This window comes from Chiloscyllium plagiosum, unplaced genomic scaffold, assembly GCF_037043375.1.
Source record: "Chiloscyllium plagiosum isolate Xiang-an unplaced genomic scaffold, Cpla_swu_hap1 HiC_scaffold_7, whole genome shotgun sequence".
Lineage (NCBI taxonomy): Eukaryota > Metazoa > Chordata > Chondrichthyes > Orectolobiformes > Hemiscylliidae > Chiloscyllium > Chiloscyllium plagiosum.
In genome coordinates this window covers 37,186,479-37,206,644 of record NW_028270145.1, presented here as the reverse complement: position 1 = coordinate 37,206,644, position 20,166 = coordinate 37,186,479, and the positions used below count along the sequence as shown (strand labels likewise).

General features: G+C 40.4%; 1 protein-coding gene across 3 annotated transcripts in view; it reads right to left on the bottom strand.

Annotated features, from left to right (window-relative positions):
• LOC122551455 (protein FAM117B) overlaps positions 1-20,166 on the bottom strand; it is a 236,934-nt gene that overhangs the window by 111,028 nt on the left and 105,740 nt on the right. For 2 of the 3 annotated variants that reach the window (XM_087988934.1, XM_043693380.2), the window contains one exon: positions 17,625-17,738. The exons of the other annotated variant lie outside the window; for it this stretch is intronic. In XM_087988934.1, coding sequence (XP_087845060.1) covers positions 17,625-17,738 — 114 coding nt within the window. The remainder of the gene's footprint in view (positions 1-17,624; positions 17,739-20,166) is intronic. 3 annotated transcript variants of the gene reach the window in all.

Here is a 20,166-nt window from a genome sequence, read left to right as displayed (position 1 = left end):
ACAGGACAGCATTTATCTGCAGCACAATAGAAATTACAAGGATTATAAAATTATCTAAGGACATGCTCGAGATCTCAGAAGACCTCAGAAGTCGAGGGTGTGGTCCCAGTTAAATTTTGTCCAGTACGTCCAAATGACCAGATTCAATGTTAACATCAATTCTAAGAAAACTACTGGGAAAGAAAGGTTTGGCTTAAGTGAGGTCCAGTTTACTCAATGACGAAACTATGATTAACATTATTGGAAAATAACAGATGTTCAAAGCACAAACACTAAAAAAAAGTTTGGAATTGTTGAATTAAAGCCAAGAGATAAAGAAACCAACTCTCTGCCACTTACCACAACTTTGACTATTTGACAGTGTTCTCATCAGATTTACTCAATATGCAACTAACAATTAACATTACAGACCTCTGAGCTTTATGTCAGTGGTAGGGAAATTATTGGAAAAGATTCTCAGGTACAAGAGCTATAAGCATTTCAAAGCAAATGGACTTATTAGCGATAGACAGCATGGCTTTGCGCAAGGGAGATTGTGCCTCACTAGCTTGATAGAGTTTTTTTTAAGGAGTTGACGAAGTTGATTGATGAGGGAAAAATGGTTGATGCTGTCTATCTGGACTTCAGTGAAGCCTTTGACAAGGTCCCCCATTGGCAGACTGCTACAAAAAGGTGCAGTCACAAGGTATCGGGGGAGGCTGGCAAGACGGATAGAACTGGCTTAGTCACAGGAGACACAGAGGAGCAATGGAAGGTTGCTTTTCAGAATGGAGGGTTGTGACTTGTGGTGTTCCACAGGGATCACCGTTGTGGCCTCTGCTGTTCGTGGTCTACATAAATGATTTGGAGGAAAATGTGGTTAGTCTAATTTTAAGTTTGCAGACAATACAAAGATTGGCAGAATTGTGCTCAGTGAGGGAGATTGTCAGATGATATAGCAGGATACAGATCAATGGAGGCATGGCAGGAAAATGGCAGATGAAGTTAAATCCAGACATATGAGATGATGCATTTTGGAAGGTCAAGTACTGGTTTTTGGAATGGGGCAGCAGGGGGGTGGGGAATGCAAGGAGATGTTTGGAAGACATGTGCAAGCCAAGATTTTCACAAAGAGTGGTGAGTGCCTGCCAAAGGTGGTGGTGGAAGCAGACAATAGCGGCATTCAAGACACACCTGGATGGATACACAAATACAAAAAAAACAATTAATGCATTTGGACATTGTCAAGAAGTTCTTTCATAATTACATAATACAAAAATTCAAACTACCTTTGTTGTTATTGACCCATGTGCACTCTCTCAAACAATTTAGATATACAAATAAGCAAGGCTGAGAGTACTTTCTGCACTCTGCCTTTGTTCATTAGCATCAGAAACCCTCATCAGTGCCTTTTAGAATAACAAGTGGTGACCTCATTGAAATATTTGGGTTCTTAAGGGGTTTGGCAGGGTAAATACTGAGAAGATGCCTCCCCTCAGGAGCATTTAAGGCCAAAGGGCATAGCCTCAGAATAAAGAGGTGTCAATTTAAGACAGAAAAGGAGAAATGTATTGAGGGTTGAAAGATTTTAGAATTCCTTGCCATAGAGCTGTAGGAGCAGGTGTTAGTGTCAATTTGTGTACGTCAGACTCAGATAGATTCATGACCAGTGGGGAAATCAAGCATTATGGGAAAACACAGCAAAATGGGCATAAGTAATGTTGGATCAGTCAGGATCCTATTGAATAACAGTGCAGGTTCAAACAGCCTACTCCTGTTCAAATTTCTTATAGCCAAAACTTTTTGTCAGTATCTTAGTTCACACCAAGTGCTAAATGACCAACATAACTCTCAATTTAGCTATGCCTCAATATTAAAATTCTTATTTGTGTTCAAATTCTTCTGCAGCCCTTCCTTTCCTTAAATGCAAAACCTCCTCCAAACCTTAAAAAACTCAATTGTCTTGGAGTTCTTTCAATTTTTATCTTTTCGCATCTCTGATGTTAATCACTAGGAGTAGCAACCATGCCTTCAGCACCCGAGAATGACTTTGGGATTCCTCATTTACACTCTCATGCCTCTCCATCTGCTTCCTCCTTCAAGGCACTCCTTAAAACCTACTTCTTTCAACAGGTTTTTGCCAATAAGTCCAAATATTGCATGGTTTGGAGTCAAACTGTGTACAATTCTTTGCATGTTGAAGCAGCATAGGGCTTTTGATAACATTACAACTTTGGAGGAGTCCATTAAGCTCTTGTGACACAGTGATAGTGCCCCTACCCCTGGGTCCAGGTTGACCTCCCACCTGGCCAGATGCGTGTCATAATGCATCTGAACAGGTTGATTAAAAATATCTCCAAGGATGGTAGGTGGGGACTTTGAAGCCTCAACCCATCTGTCCAAAAATTAGGGTCTCCTTATGTGCCAAGTAAAGAAGTGCGGATGATTGGTGTTTCCAAATGACGTAAACTGGACATCTCTGCATCACATAGAATAATAGAGATGTACAGCATAGAAACAGACCCTTCGGTCCAACCCGTCCATGCTGACCAGATATCCCAACCAAATCTAGTCTCACCTGCCAGCACCCGGCTCATATCTCTTCAAACCCTTCCTCTTCATATACCCATCCAAATGCCTTTTAAAAGTTGCAACTGTATCAGACTCCACCACTTCCTCTGGCAGCTCATCTGCCACTTCGTAGCCCATTGGCCCATCTGATCTTTCATTTTACCTTTGTACCAAGCTATAAGGTGCTGCAAAGTAAAGCATCAATTTGTAAAGTAAAAAAATGTTAAGGCAGACTACTAGCACAAGGGTGGCTGACTCGCAAATGCAAAAACGTGACTTTTGAGGGCGGGCCAAAGTTTTTGTTTCGTGTGTCCTGTCAACTTGCACACCATAATTTACCTTATATAACTTCAAGATGCTGTTGTACTGATGGCACATTTCCAGCATTTGACGTTTCAAATCATTGACAAACATTCAGTAAACATTTTCTATGGAGATTCCCATCTGAAATTCAAAGTGTGCTTGCTGAATTCCCTTGGAAAACCGAGAATCAGTGCTCTATTAGAGTGTTAGTCTTAATTTTATTTTTTAACTGACATGATTCTCGGTCACGCACTGATGCATTTCTCCCCCACACATGCAAAATGCCTTTTGCAATAATTTTCAACTGCCATTTTTCCTCAGAACATGTCTTTGATGTCCAAAGAAGTTCAACAATTACATACTTCAAATCAATATGATCAAATTGACATACTAATGTGTTTTTATGAGTCAATACATTCAGTAAAACTTTTACTGAATGGCCACAGCTTTCAAAAGCCTGCTATATAATTTGATACATCCATCCAAATCTAGTTAATGTTGCCAAAGGCAATTCTGCTCTGTGCATAATCAGTAGCATTAAACCTAACTAATTGACAGAATGAATTGCCTTCTGTTAAAAAAAATCAGTTTTGTTATTTTTACAAAATAAATAAAAGCTGGAGGGCAAACTTCAACAGCTTTATTCAAGCTATTAACAATTTTTAAAAATACAGGAACATTTATATGGGGACGAATAAAAGAGTGGTTGTGGCGATCATCAGGAAAGCAGATTGACCAAAGACAGAAACGTGAATTTCACAACATTTTCACAACACAGATTAGATTAGGTTCCCTACAGTGTGGAAACAGGCCCTTCAGCCCAACCAGTCAACACCGACCCTCCAAAGAGTAACCCACCCAAACCATTTCCTTCTGACTAATACACCTATCACTATGGGCAATTTACCTAACCTGCACATCTTTGGACTGTGGGAGGAAACCGCAGCACCCAGAGGAAACCCTCGCAGACACAGGGAGAATGTGTAAACTCCACACAGACAGTCACCCAAGGCTGGAATAGAACCTGGGATCCTGGTGCTGTGAGGCAGCAGTGCTAACCACTGAGCCACCGGGTTGCATTTTTTTTTAAAAATAGCAAGCTTCCAGTTATCTAACGTGTTTTAGTGATGTTTATAGTTGTACACATTCTAATGGTCAATGTCAGACAGCAGACAAAGAAAGATATAGAAACACAGACCTGGGAAACAAAGTGAACATAAACAAAACTAAAGATATTGAACATCTGAACTAGCAACATTAAATATTGAAACTTGCAACAAGATGAGCAGAATCTACGGAGAGAACAGACATGGTCATTCAGATGAGAAACTCTCAATACCTGTTCTGTCTTCTCCAAAAAGGTTGCATTAGATTATATGATTTTGAAGTGCTTTAGCAGTTCAAGGGAGAAGGATTGGGTTAGGCAGCCAGAGTACTAAGGGACATATCAGTAGATAGGTAATGGGTAAGCACAATTAATTAAGGCATCGAACCTGCGGAGGAATACATTGATAAAGCAATATCAACTAAAAATGCAGGCAACATCCCTCAGATGTTTATCTCCCCATCATGATACTTATCACCTCACACTTGAAGGAAGAGTTGGACAGATTAAAGGAGAAAACAGCAACATGAAACAAATGGACAAGTAAAATTGTCATTTTAGTGAACAGGAGGTTAGGCTGCCTGACAAGTCAGTTTTGGTTGCTACAGTACTTCAGAATGTTTTAAAACTTATGATAAACTTCTAAAAACGCACTTTCAGTCCATTTTAGAATAGGAATGTGTTAAGATGCTGATGGTTTCATCAAATTACTTAAGTTTCAAGTATTAGAACAGGATAGTCAGCAACTTTACAGTGTCATTAAGTTTCAGGATATAAACTACATGCATTTGATATCACTGCAAATATTATGATAATCTGAAAAGGTTTGGTTAAGAACAAAATAATCATTGTGACGATGCTCACTTTGGAAGCAGTAGCAACAAGGACGAAGTTAATGCCGAGAAGCCACGGAGGCAGAGCAAAAGAACTGAGGAACATTAAAAAAAAGCATGTTTACAACTGTGTGACTGAATCAAAGAAGGACAGAAAGCTGAAAACAGGGTTACAGCAGAGACAATTATACAACTATGTGCCAGCTTTGCAAAAGCTGATCAGACAGTTCAACAAATCATTAATGGAGTCAGATAAAGCACTCTGTGAGGCTTTTGTGATATCAAGAGTTTCACAAGCGCTCAACTAAACAAATGGTACCCAAATCTGGATGAAATGAAATTTGGGACACTTTGCTACAATACTTGGGTAGCAAGTATTAACAAAACCAAAAGGGGAGGGAGAAGCATTCCAGAGACCCAAGGAGGAGGTCTTCCACTCTGCTTCCTCAACTTTCTTGACACTTTACGAGCTGTTCACCAATGTACTAACACACACTTCTGCCCGACTCATTCAGAAGTTTCACTCCCTAATTTCCACTTTAGGTCCCTTCCATAATCCTTCCCACACTCAAATGAATGCCAAATTCTGGACAATCCCAGGAAATTTGGGACAAAGTTATACCAGCGAAGTAAATTCTGGAGAAGTGTGCTGTTTGGATGACAAGAGAGAGACTGGGTACTTCAATGAGTGCAGCAACCATTCTAAGTGACTTGAGGAACAGAGTCTAACCGCGAATAATGAAAATTCCTCCATTCTGGAGGCTAAATTGCAAAGACAATGAGATTCCACATGGTGCCACATTTGTGTGGTGTGAGACAATGAATGCTTGCAATCTTGTGACGTTGGCATTTTCATATCTAGTATCCCATGGATACTTTTAATTTATGTTTAATTTTTATGGCTTCAGATTCATCTTGAAGTTGCAAAAGATAGAACCTTGGTAATTTCACCATTTGGGGTCATTTAGTACATTTGGCTATTTTATTATCATTTCAGTGAAGGAACTGTAAATCCATTTTCATAAATTATTCTGCTCTGTAAAATGTTCAATAGGACAAATAGACAGAGATAGTGGATGAGTACAAACAGCCTCAAGCATTAAAATCTTGGTTCCGGAGGATTTTCTTTTCATGCACCAATAATTCAGACATCAGTTGTTTCAGGTCTTATTTATTTCACAGTTAAAACTAACTTTTGTCAATGTCATATTCCAAAATAACAAATGGCAATAATATTCCAGTGTAGTCCATAATCTAACCAAGCTTCTAACAGAGTTAAAATTTCCAAATGACCAAAGCTTAATTAAGAGTTAAAAGATTAACAATCAGAAATACACCGTTGGCGGCACGGTGGCACAGTGGTTAGCACTGTTGCCTCGCAGTGCCAGAGATCCAGGTTCAATTCCCGCCTCAGGCGACTGACTGTGTGGAGTTTGCACGTTCTCCCAGTGTCTGCGTGGGTTTCCTCCGGGTGCTCCGGTTTCCTCCCACAGTCCAAAGATGTGCAGGTCAGGTGAATTGGCCATACTAAATTGCCCGTAGTGTTAGGTAAGGGGTAAATGTAGGGGTATGGGTGGGTTCGCTTCGGCAGGTCGGTGTGGACTTGTTGGGCCGAAGGGCCTGTTTCCACACTGTAATGTAATCTAATCTAATCTAACAATCTAATCTAATCTAATCTGTAATGTAATCTAAATGTAATGTAATCTAATAAAGAAATCCCCAGTAATACAGGGTCAACTCTGACGTATGTCCTCAGTTTTTTTCTATTCACTTCCATTGATCCTGCTCTTGCATTCTTCGACTGTTTTCCCAATAAAGATTTGAGTGAAACTCAACCTACCTGAGGTGCACACTGGAAAGACCAAATTAATTATCTTCAGCTCCTATCACAAACACCACATTTTTGCCACTGACTCACGTTCAACCAGACTATTGACAATCTCAACATCCTGTTTAAATGCATCTTGGTGACTCCTCTCCAGCACAAGGACAGCCTAATTCTATGAGAAGGGCTCCTGCCTAAAACGTTGATTCTCCTGCTCCTTGGATGCTGCCTGACCTGCTGTGCTTTTCCAGCAACACAGTTTCAGCCTAATTCTATGTTCAGGTCATCCACTATTGGCGCCCTCATCATTGCTGCCCATTTTTCCTATGCTTTTGGTTTAATGCCAATTGCAACATTCCTCAAATTTCAGGTCAAGATTGTCAGTATCACCTCCCACAGCAAGTTACACTCCTTCATCAGACTCATTTTCACTCTTTGACTTTAGATTCTGGTTCTCCAGCAACTTAAATCATTCATTCTTAAGATTAACATTGTCAACATAGGTAGGAAACTGATTTTTATAAATGTAAATTATGTCAACTGACAAATAAAACACTAATCCAATGCCCACGCTTTACACCAAATGCCTCATTTTTCATATTGGTTGCAGCATGAGCATTTATTTTGATCATCAGCATTAACTTACAATTCTTAAAATTATCTGTTCCCTAGTTGAGTCAAATATGTTGTTTTGAAGAACCACAGAATTGTTGCAGTATAAAAGATGCAATCCTTGATGGGTGAGCCAGCTCTTCAAAGCAATTTGAGAAGACCTCCTCTGATCTTCTCCCTGTTGCCTTGTACATTGCTTTGCAAATAAAAGCTTAAATTGCTCTTGAATGCCTTGATTGAATCTGCTTCCAATACACTCTCAAACAATGAATTCCATTTCTCAATCATTTGTTGTTCTTAAAAAAACACACACGTTGCCAATTTGCCAGTTAACTTAAATCTGTAACTCATGGTCTCAATCCTCAACCAAGAACAACAGTCTAGACCTCATTTATTCCATCCTGATTCATGATTTTGTGCTCCTCTATGAAAATCTCTCCTAACCTTCTCCTCAAAGAACAAGAGCCTCAACATTTGCAATCCATCTGGTTAACAGAAGTTGCTTATCTTTGGAACTATTCTCGTGAATCTCTTTTGTATTCACTCTAATGCCTTCCACCCATCCTGAAGCATGGTACCGAGAACTGGATACAATACTTCAACTGAAGCCAAATTAGTATTCTATATAAATTGAGCATATCTTCATTATTTTTATACACTATGTCCTTACTTACAAAGGCCAGGATGCTATATGCATTATTAACTGGTCTCTCAAACCTTTCTTCCGACTAGGTATATAAAAGGAAGGATTTAGAGGGATATGGACCAGGTGTTGGCAAATGGGACTAGATTAATTTAGGATATCTGGTTGGCATGAACGAGTTGGACAAAAGTATCTGTTTCCATGCTGTACATCTCTATGATTTCCCATGATGTATACACATGTAAACCCAGGATCCTTTGGTCCTCACCATCCTGCAAAAATGCATTCCTCACTTTACGTTGTGTATATGCTCTTTCTACCAAAACCAGACTGCACTTGTCTGCATTGAATTTCATCTGCCACTTGTCCACTCATTGTGTCATGAATTCTTTGTAAATTTAGAAATTTGCCATGTGCATTTTAGTTCCATAGGAACAGAACGAATATAGCCTATTCTCTGCATGAACCATTACATAATGGTTTGTGCTTTTTATTTATATATAAGCTGGCAAAGCAAGCTTTGACAATTCATAACCAGAAAGCTTTTTAAAATCACAGCTCCTGCATTCTTAAACTCTTTGCGTAACTGCTTTTCTTCAGTAGCTACATTTATTGGGATGCATTAATAAAGCCCACGATATCCAGTTGCCATAACTTCACACCAACTATGAAGTATGCAATCTGGGTGCATGATTAGGAAATAAAACCCACTCTGCAATGTACCACATTTCATTTCTGCCAGAATTAATTTTCCAATCACTCATCTCAAAGTTGAATTTAAATAAGGAAGAAAATTGAAACACAACTGGGCATAAGCCGCTCTCATGCACAGCCTATTCAACAGCAACACAGTTTCATGGCACAATTGTGGCAATAGTTATTCACACTTTGTGTTACATTGTTGATTGACAGTGATCAAGTCTTACCCCGCTGAGCATAAAACAAAAGGACATAATTACATGACCAAGCCACAACATATCGAATAATGCTGACACATATTTGAATGATTCTGATTAAAATCCCAAAAAAGTTTACAAATAAAGAATTAAATTGTTCAAAAACCCAAGGTGAATACTGAGAAATTTAAAAAGTCTTTGCTATGCTACATGAATAAAACACAGCGAGTTGAGAGATAACTTGCCCATCAGAATTATGCACAGGATCCAAAGTTGAATTCACATATGTAAAGATAATGTAGACAACAAGCAAGTGAAACAATCAGGAAAAAAAATTGATATTTATACACTTAAGATCTGTTTTATAAAAAGGCACTATCATAACATATCACATTGCCGTATCACAACATCCACTACCCAATAAATTGAATTGGGGTCTCCTGACTCCACTATCATGATTCAAAACTGCTAGACAACGCGTAACCAGCAGTTACCTAATTTAGGGATCTGCAGAACATACTGAGGAGAATGTAGGTCAAGAGTGCAAGTTATCCAATTGATTAAATTTGATTATTTGTTGTATGCTCACTTTTGAAAGATATCTTCATAGGTCACATAAAAACAGAATCAACATGGTCCAATTTGCTGCTGTAACTGAAAGATCAACAAGTCATACAGACAGTCATTATGTCACAAAACATGGCCATTCAGCTCATTTAGTGCATGGCTTTCTGGAGAGTAACCAGTCAGTCGATCTGGTCACTATGTTCAATCAAATAATCTTGCAAGTTTATTCTCAAATTGCTACACAATTTCCTTGAGAAATTGGTGTTCGACTGTGTGGAATTTACACATCTTCCCCGTGCCTGCATGGCTTTCCTCCGGGTGCTCCAGTTTCTCCTCCCACAATCCAAAGATGTGCAGGTTAGGTGAATTGGCCATGCTAAGTTGCCCATAGTGTTCAGGGATATGTAGGTTAAGTGCATTAGTCAGGGGTAAATATCAGGTCGGGGAATGGGCCCAGGCGGATTATTCTTCGAGGGGTCGGTGTGGGCTTGTTGGACCAAAGGGCCTGTTTCCACACTGTCTGGATTCTATTCTATGACGGTTCTATGATTTAGTGTTTCCGGATTATGAACTGGAAATGACAAAAACGGACACCTCTTCAAAAAGGAGATTAAATAACAATTAGTTTTTTTTAAAAACTTTGGGTAGCGGCACGGTGGCTCAGTAGTTAGTACTGCTGCCTCACAGCACCAGGGTCCCAGGTTCAATTCCAGCCTTGGGTGAGTGTGTGGAATTTGCACATTCTCCCTGTGGGTTTCCTCCAGATGCTCCGGTTTCCTCCTACAGTCCAAAGATGTGCAGGTCAGGTGAATTGGCCATGCTAAATTGCCCATCGTGTTAGATGCTTTAGTCAGAAGGAAATGGGTCTGGGTGGGTTTCTCTTTGGAGGGTCGATGTGGACTCGTTGGGCCGAAGGGCATGTTTCCACACTGTATGTAATCTAATCTAATCTAAACCAGTTAACGTAACTGGCATGTACAAAACAATGTTATTTTTGGGACAATGTCCCCAGATAAAGCAGTACCACATGCATCTTCAGGACATCTCTGCCCAGAGGCAGTCTTTTCATTGGCTTTCCAACTTGCAGCTCTTATGCGTTCAACAGAATGAAGCTCAGCAAAAGGCCATCTGATTTATCAGAATGCAGTTTAAAACAGATTCACAGGGGAGTGAATTTGACAGAGAAGCAAGGAAACAAGTTGGTTGCATCAATCGTTTTCTCTTCTCTCCCTGTAAAGATAGCACATCTGAAACACTGAAAGAATTAAAACCCAAGGAAAAAGATCGATCTCGGGTCCAGTCAACGAGTAAAGATTGACCATTGTTTGGTAGTTTACTTTGAGAGCATTATGGCAGAATTAATATGGAAGACTAGCCCATAGCTGATGAAGAACTGTGTTTCTCTCTGATTATTTTCTTTCTCATCCACTCAATGTTTTTCTGGTGTCCTCTCACCTTAAAAATACACTCCCTAGTTTTGAACTCTCCCACTTTCGCAAAAAGATCTTGGCTATTTTACCACATAACTTGCATATGTGGTAAAATTTAAAATTAATATTCTGAGGGCAGTCAATGTAGACTCGATGGACCGAATTGCCTCTATTCACACTGTAAGGATTCTATGATTGTTGGATCATCTGTGGTCCTACTGATTGGTGGAGCAGGCTAATGGGGTCAAATAGCTTACCCCTGCTCTTATTCTTATGGTTTTATGGATAACCCAACCTGTCCCTAATGGAACCTACACCAACTCTTACTGTCTGCTTACTACTGATAGCGTGCTAGACATTTAAGTTCTTTTTAATGACGACCATTCTATTCTCCTTCTCCAGTCTTATTTTACACTTCAGATTATTAATGGCCCTGGATCTTGAGAAAACCTCACCTCACATGCATCAATTTACCTTTTGGCTTGCTTCCTATTTCTTTGGGCTGTGATGTATAGTCTGCATCTGAAATGTGAACTCTTTAAAAAGAGCTCCCAATCTGCTGATAAAGGTTTGCTGGTCAGAGTCATACAGCATGGAAACAGACCTTTCTGTCCAACGTGTTCATGCGACCAAATTTCCCAAAATAAACTATTCCCATTTGCCTGCATTTGGCCCATATCCTTCTAAACCCTTCCAATTTGTACCTATCCAAATGTCTTTTTAGCCTTGTAACTGTACCCGCATCTACCACTTGCTCTGGCAGTTCATTCTACTTACAAACCAGTGTGTGTGAAAGAGTTGCCTCTCAGGTCCCTTTCAAATCTTTCTCCTCTCACCTTAAAAATACACCCCCTAGTTTTGAACTCTCCTACTTTCACAAAATGGCTATTCATCTTATCAATGCCCCTCATGATTTATAAACCTCTAAGATCATCCCTCAATCTCCTACTCTCCAGTGGAAAAAGACTAAGCCTCTCCTTATAACTTCAAACCCTCCAATCCCAATAACATCCTTGTAAATCTTACCTGAACCCTTTCCAATTTGGTAATATCGTTCCTAAAGGAGGGCTGACCAGAACTGTACATTGTACTCCAGAACAGGCCTCATCAACATCCTGTATAACCTCAATTTGACGTCCACAACTCCTACACTCAATGGTGTGAGTAATGATGGCAAGCGGGCGAGACACCTGCCTAACCAACTGTCTTCCTGTGGTGCAACTTTCAACGAACTATCTGTCTCCTCGGTATCTGTTCAACAATACTACCCAAAGCCCTATTGTTAAATGTATAATTCTGTCCTTGTTCATTTTACCAAAATGCAAGACCTCTCAATTATCCAAATTAAACTCCACTTGCCACTACTCTGCCCGTTGGCCCAATTGATTAATTTGTCATAAATAATCTCCTTCACTGCCTATTAAAGCACCAATTTTGGTGTCATCTGCTAACTTACTAACCATACCTTCGAATTTCTCCTAACCAAATCATTTATATAAATGACAAAAAGAAAATCAGTGGACCTAGCACTAATGTCTGCCTAGCTCCAGGCCTCCAGTCCAAAAACAACCTTCCAGAATTGGTTTAGCTCAGTTGGCTGGATTGTTGGTTTACAGAGCAGTGTGATGCCAACAGCATGGTTTCAACACCCATCACTGGTTTGAGGTTACCATGAAGGACTCTCCTTCTCAACTTCCCTCGCCCGAGATCTGGTGGCCCTCAGGTTAAATCACCACCAGTCGCTTCTCTCTAATAAGACAGCAGCTCCTATGGTCTGACAAGACTATGGCGACACAAACACCACCACTCTTACCATCAAGCCAATTTTATTTCCATTGGCAAGCTGTCCCCGAATCCCATATGATTTAACTTATCTACCATGCACAACCTCATCAAAGGCTTCCTTGCTCCGTTTCACCCTGGCTAGATCCTCTCTCATTCCACTGAAGTTACCCTTCTTCCAATTAAGAAATTCTACTTGCGATTGTTCTTAGCTCTTCTGTATTAGTAATCTAAATCTTATGACCATTCTTATCCAAGAGATGCCCCCACAAAGGTTTGGCCCACTGCATTCTCCAGCACCAAATACAGCAATGTCTCCTTCATCCTAGCAGCAGAGAGGCAGCACATCACGCAGAAGCTCAATGAACATTGACAGACAAGTATGTCCCTAATAATCGGATATTGTTCAATGATTGCATATTTTTGCCCTTCCCTCCTGTACAGTCCGTTGTATATTAGTGCAAGTTTGACATAGGATATTATAACTACAACTGAACTTGCAATGGTGTGAAACCGTTAAAATCATCTTTCCTATGAACGTGAAAGCGTCTTGCACAAATACACAAGTGGCACTAAATTCAACTCTTAGCAGATTACAAGAAAAGTGCAGACTGGGCATATTAAAGCATTATCATTTAAGTTTGCAGAAAAACCTTTTGTAAAAAAGAATAAAAATGTCATCCATTCCCAGGGCCAACTGCTCTCAATGAGATAACCATCAGCTGCTAGCCATAAGGCTGAAGAGGCAGCAGATATCAGAAACTTCCTGCAAAAATCAATCAGAAGCTTGCTTGGGACAAACTTGTACCTAGTTCTCAATAAACATCTCACAGACATGGAAAAATTAGAAAGGAAAAAGTAGATCTCTTCCCAGCATATGGAAAATCCCAGGAATGCACTCTCGATTTAAATTGATTATTCGAGATAATAATGAGTTTTATAGCAACAACACCCTGCATACACAGTTTCTTTATATTAAGAAAACATCCAAAGTGTTGCACAAGTGCATAATCAGACAAAAATTGATTCTGAGTGTAAGGAGATATTCAAATGCATGACAAAGTGCTTGGTCAAAGACATACTTGAATAAAGGTTTTAAAGAAACATAGAAGGTGTGAAAGTGGAGATGATGGTGAGTCATAGAGCCTGTTTCTATGGTGTATGACTCTATGAGAAAGAATGAGAATATAGAGAGCTCTAGGGAAGAAATTTCAGAGTTTAGGCACTAATATCATGGCCAGCAATGGAAGTAAGGCATATACAAGAGACCACAATTGAGGGAACACTTCTTGGTGACTTATGAGCTTAGAGGTATCCCAAAGGCAATGGAATGATTTGAACACAAACTTGATAGGAATGCAGGTCAGCATATGGTGAACAAAATTTGCTGCAACTTAGATAATCAACAGAAAAGTTGATAATATATAGAATGGTAGATTGGGAGTTTAAGAATGGTAGTTGGGAGATCACCAAGAACAACACTGGAAGAATCATGACAGCATGCGTGAAAGTTTCATCAACAAGTTGAGACAGGATCAAAAGAGAGCAATGTTGTGCAGACTGGAAATGGTAATCTTTTTGAAGCCATGATGATGAGGTGCTGGTGTTGGACTGGGGTGGACAAAATTAATGTGATTTTTAATCTTTTTGAAGAGGACGATGTGGGATTGGACATGCAACTCAGGGTTAGGTAGGATGGCAGACTGATTCAACCTCAGATGAAATCTGTGGAATTTAAGTCTCTGCCTTCAACTCCTGCCAATTACTTGGATAATCATAATTTGCAATTGGAGGAATTAAGGCCCACTGAGGACTTAATACTGGACAATTGCCTGTCAACAAGATGCAAGTGGAAAGACCCAGAGAGGTGGTGGTGAAGTTGATTCTCATTCTTCAAGTGGAATCCATTAAGGGCATGTTCATTCTAAAGGGGAGCAGAGGACAGAACCTTAGGGAAATTGGTGGGCTCAACTGACTTGAAAGTGAGGTGAAAACTGTACCACAGTCATTCACAACAGATGCCATTTGCGACCTCAATTAGAGTGTCTCAGTGCTGTGACAGAGATGAAAATCAGATTGGAGGATTTCCAAAATGAAGTTGTGGATAAGATGAACATTTTAAAAAACAAAATGACAACATATTCAAAGGAATTGGGGACCAAAAGGGACATTTGAGATAAATGGATCTTCACAGATTAATTGAAGGAATTAGTTAAAGGTTAGTGCTGAAAAATCATGAGGTTTAGCTATTTACATTTCTGCACAAATAATTAGACACCCAATGACTTCATTTATTTTGACAGTAGCTGAACCATAAAAGTACATGATTGGTGCAGTGCTTTAAAATACCCCCAAATACTTTATAATGGACTACTTCTGAAATTATTATATATACAATACAAGAGTCATGATTCTCCAGCAATGAAATAAAATGATCAGTGCAGGAATTGGTTGAAGGAATGCTGACAAGGATAGCATTAGATTACTTACAGTGTGGAAACAGGCCCTTCGGCCCAACAAGTCCACACCGCCCCGCCGAAGCGCAACCCACCCATACCCCTACATTTACCCCTTACCTAACACTTCGGGCAATTTAGCATGGCCAATTCACCTGACCTGCACATCTTTGGACTGTGGGAGGAAACCGGAGCATCCGGAGGAAACCCACGCAGACACGGGGAGAACATGCAAACTCCACACAGTCAGTCGCCTGAGGCGGGAAATGAACCCGGGTCTCTGGCGCTGTGAGGCAGCAGTGCTAACCACTGTGCCACCGTGCCGCCCACCATATCTCCCTCTTTCTTGAAAATTCAAGTGAACAATTGGAATACACATGCTATCACCTGAAAATCTCACCTGAAATCAACCTCTGGAACAATGCATTGCACTGTGTATTTCAAGGGACACCAACCTTGTTCAGAACACAAACCATGATAGAAGCTTGAACCCCAAACCTCAAGACCACGAGGCAAGTGAGCTATCATGTGGTTAAAACGGACAAATGCTTGGGGATAGATCATAACATTCTTGTGCAATCTGATCTCAGTTCAATTAGCTGATCACCACATTCAAATTTCCAGAGCGAATTAAAACTCCATTCATTCATTATTTCATTGTCGAAGCTTACTTAAAGCTGCAAATAAGTATAGAATAGTTGGAAACAGTTCGACTCTTTAAGAAAAACCTACTAGAAAGAAATTCTACTTTGTCCAAAACAAAATCATGTGGCCATATTTGAGATAATGGAGTCACACATGGTTATATCAATTACCACTTTAAGAGACATGTTTTATCCAATCTAGAGGAGCAAATCCCAAGGATCCTTCAAGGAAGCACATTGCTTTTGTATTCAGTCAATTTTATTCAAATTTTATCAGTTTCTTTCAATAGTTAGGCAGGTCTTGTAGTCAGTAGGTTGCAGCCCTGTCTCTTAGCCAGAAGCTTTGGGTTCACAATTCACTCCAGGACTTGATGGCCACCTAAACTGCATTCTTGACACAGCACAGTGGTGCCCCTCAAGCAACAGCTTCAGGTGAGTGAAATGTTCCAGGAAAACAATAAGCTATGGATAACAACTAGAAGTCTGTTTTCTCTGACTAATGCCACTTCCCCCTCCCTTTCATTGCCCTCATCAACCCTTCCTTCGAGCCACTAACTGGATTCATTCCTCTCATCGACCAACTAGGTCGTACCCTCTACCTATGTTCACCTATCCTCACCTCATCACCCTGAACCCGCCCCATCCCCTTTACCTGCAGCTCCCCTTACATCCACACCCAGTTCTGAAGAAGGATTACCCCGAAACGTTGATTTCTTCACCTCCTGATGCTACCTGGCTTGCTGTGTTCTTCCAGCCTCCTGTCTGTCTCCTTTGGATTCCAGCATCTGCAGTTTTTTTTTGCCTCTCATGCACCTTGAGACTCAAAGTCTTATATGCTTAGGTTGGAGTATTTGACTGTTTCCATCTTTGCACTTTTAGCCAACGTTACACCAAAATAAAATTTTATGCTTACTGTGACACAGCTATTGCCAGGTTCATTTTAATTCATACCTGACAATGTTTTGAAGCAGTTTGAGAATATTTTGTTGCAAATATTGACAGCCAGATTAGGAGAGAAGGTTGTGGAATAAAGAAAGTGGAGGAGGGGGAGAGATGGGGAGGGATGATGAGGAATTTAAAAACAGGCAATGACGGCAAAAGAACTCACTAGGTCTAGTAGCGTCTGTGCTGAGGGAATTGAAGTAAACATGGAGTCCAATGTGACTTTTCTTTGGATTTCTATTCAATATTTAATTCTTACAAATATTTAGTAAGCTTTCTCCAAGTCTCCTCATTTTTGTTCTATCTTTACCTAAAGTACACCTAAGGGAAAGACAACGGAACGAGGACATGCCGCAACCCAAAGGACTAGCCACACTGCCATACATCAAGAACATCTCTGAACTGACAGCCAGACTACTGCGACCACTAGGACTTATAACAGCACACAAACCAACAGCCACACTCAGACAACAACTCACCAGAATGAAGGACCCGATACCCAGCATGAGCAAAACTAATGTAGTGTACAAAATCCCATGCAAGGACTGCACAAAACACTATATAGGACAAACAGGAAGACAGCTAACGATCCGCATCCATGAACACCAACTAGCCACGAAACGACATGACCAGCTATCCCTAGTAGCCACACACGCAGACGACAAGCAACATGAATTCGACTGGGACAACACTACCATTATAGGGCAAGCCAAACAAAGAACAGCCAGGGAATTCCTAGAAGCATGGCACTCATCCACAAACTCCATCAACAAACATCGACCTGGACCCAATATACCGGCCACTACAGCGGACAGCTGAAACTGACAACCGGAAGTAGCAGGGACAGACCACTATAAATGCCGAGGAAACACCACAGAAGCGCTTCACAGGAGGCTCCCAAGCACTGAGGATGTCACCTAGACAGGGGACGAAATGTTTGCAACAAAAACTTCCAGCTCAGCGAACAGAACCACAGCAACTAAAGTACACCTATTTGCGGGGGGTCACAAATAACCTGGTGTCCGAGAGATCTTACCTGTGATTGGATAATTGCTGCATGGTTGCCATGGAAAGGAGATTGTCTCTCTTTTTCTCTGTGGTGTCGACTACTCTGTTTGCTCCGTTGAAGCTGTTGACGCAATTTGGCGATCTGGAAATGAAAATGTTAATGAGATTAGATGAGAGTTTAATAATGCTTAAGGTTTAAAATGGGGAGTAAACTCTTTGAAACACATTCACTGAGCTCTGCCTTATTAAAAATTAGTGTCTTCAAGTACTTGGCTGGCCCCTGCACTGAGATCATGGAAATGCTGTTTATAGACAATAATCAAGCAGGGTTGAATGATGGAGAAATATGCTGAGTTTTGCTGTATTAATTTTAGGGGTAAACAAGCAATTAAACACTTATTTTATGAGATTAAATAAATCGGAAGTAATCAATTATAGGCCTGGTAACAAAGGAAAATAGGTTCGATAACTTGTCTCAAATTTTAGGATTCGAGAATAAAATCTGCTCAAATTTGCCCAACGCACTGTGTCATGATCCATTGGTATTTCCCCTGCTGCACCTGATTTAATTCTTCATATACAAGCCTAATGACACTGATAGTCACTTTTGACTGTGGAGGCTTAACAATTGGGCGGCAATGTAGCTCAGTGGTTAGCACTGCTGCCTCACAGCACCAGGGTCCCAGGTTCGATCCCAGCCTCGGGCGACTGTCTGTGTGGAGTTTGCACATTCTCCCCGTGTCTGCATGGGTTTCCTCCGTGTGCTCCGGTTTCCTCCCACAGTCCAAAGATATGCAGGTCAGGTGAATTGGCGATGCTAGATTGCCCATAGTGTTAGGTGCATTAGTCAAAGGGAAATGTGTCTTGGTGGGTTACTCTTCAGAGGGTCGGTGTGGACTTGGGCCGAAGGGCCTGTTTACACACTGTAGGGAATCTAATCAAACAGACCTTAGCTTGCACACATGGCACTCGAGCTTTTTGCAGGGAGCACTGAACAGAAATCGCCACCGCATACTGATTTTGCTTCCCCCATCCAATCTGACAAGTTTAATCATGACGTGGAGGTGCCGGTGTTGGACTGGGGTGGAGAAAGTTGAAAATTATACGACACCAGTTTCTAGTCTAACAGATTTACTTGGAAGTATAAATTTGACTGCTGCTCCTTCGTCAGGTAGCTAGTGGGACAGGATCATGGGACAGAATTTATAGTAAAAGATCAAACTATCATACAACTGATGAGATATATTAGACAAACCTAGATGGCTGTTAGGTCTTTAATCACTTAGAATGGAGACGGAGGGTTTGAGTGATTAGTATGTAAATCCAGAATTTCCTTCAATTCACAATACAAAGCTTTTTCACTGTGTCTTGATACATATGACAATAAATTCAATTCAATTCAAGTCACTACCCTGGAATAACTTGAGTGGACAGGAACGTTAAGACCACAGTCTGATCAGTCATGACCTCTCAGAACAGGTTAGCAGGCTTGAAGGGCTGAATAACTTACTTATTCTCCTATTTGGATCTTGGGGTTGGATTTTGAAACAGATGGACATGGGTTTAGTACTGTGAAGGTCTTTTTTTAAGATGGTCAGAAAGTCATTTAAAACAGAAAGAATGTAATTATTGAGGGCCTGGGTTTTCTTTTAATTCATTCATGGAATGAGGGCATTGCTTACTAGGATAGTATTTATTGCTCATTCCTAATTGCCCAGAGGGCAGCTGAGAGTCCAGCACATTGTTATGGGTCTAGAGTCACATGTAGACCAGACAAGGATGGAAATTTCCTTCCCTAAATGACATCAGTAAAGCAGATGGGTGTCCCCTCCCATAACTGACAATGGATTCATGATCTTCATTAGACTCTAATTCCAGCTGTTAATTTAATTTAAATTCTACCGTCTGTTGCGGCAGGATTTGAACAGAGTCTCTGAAACATTACCTGGATCTCTGGATTAACAGTCTAGTGATAATATCACTAGGCCAGCAACTGTCCAAAATCAGACGGAGTTAGACTATAGTATTAGTAGATAAATGGATAATGATTTATGACAAGAAGAATTAACACATCAAGACAGGTTGTTTAGTTTTGACTTCAGAACAGAGGATTCATAGCTTAGTTCATAAGGTAGAATGATTTCTCCTAAAGGTGTTCAAGTCGATCAAGAGAACTAGTCACTTTGTTAAAATTGATTTCTTTTCTGCTGAGTTTGAGACAGGTCAGTTTGCAGAGAATTCTCCACGTTGTGAGAATTGAGAAAGATTAGGCCATCAGCATTGAGAAAAGTTCATGCTGGTGGGTTCAGAAGTGTAAAACTGCCTCCACAGTTCAAGACAAGAAATTGGCAAAGCATCAGTTAAGTCAAGGTTTAAACAGCAGAGATCAGAACAATATTTCTCTGTGATTGAGTCTCTAAAATGGATAGTGTTTGGAAACAGATTAAACTTGGTTTTGATGCTTGCATTGAGACTGTTCTAATGGTCTCCTACCAATACACAGCTTTGTTTTCTCCTCTTTATTGTAATAAATGTAGCTGTTTAAATGAATTTGAAGCCTCAAGAGGTGC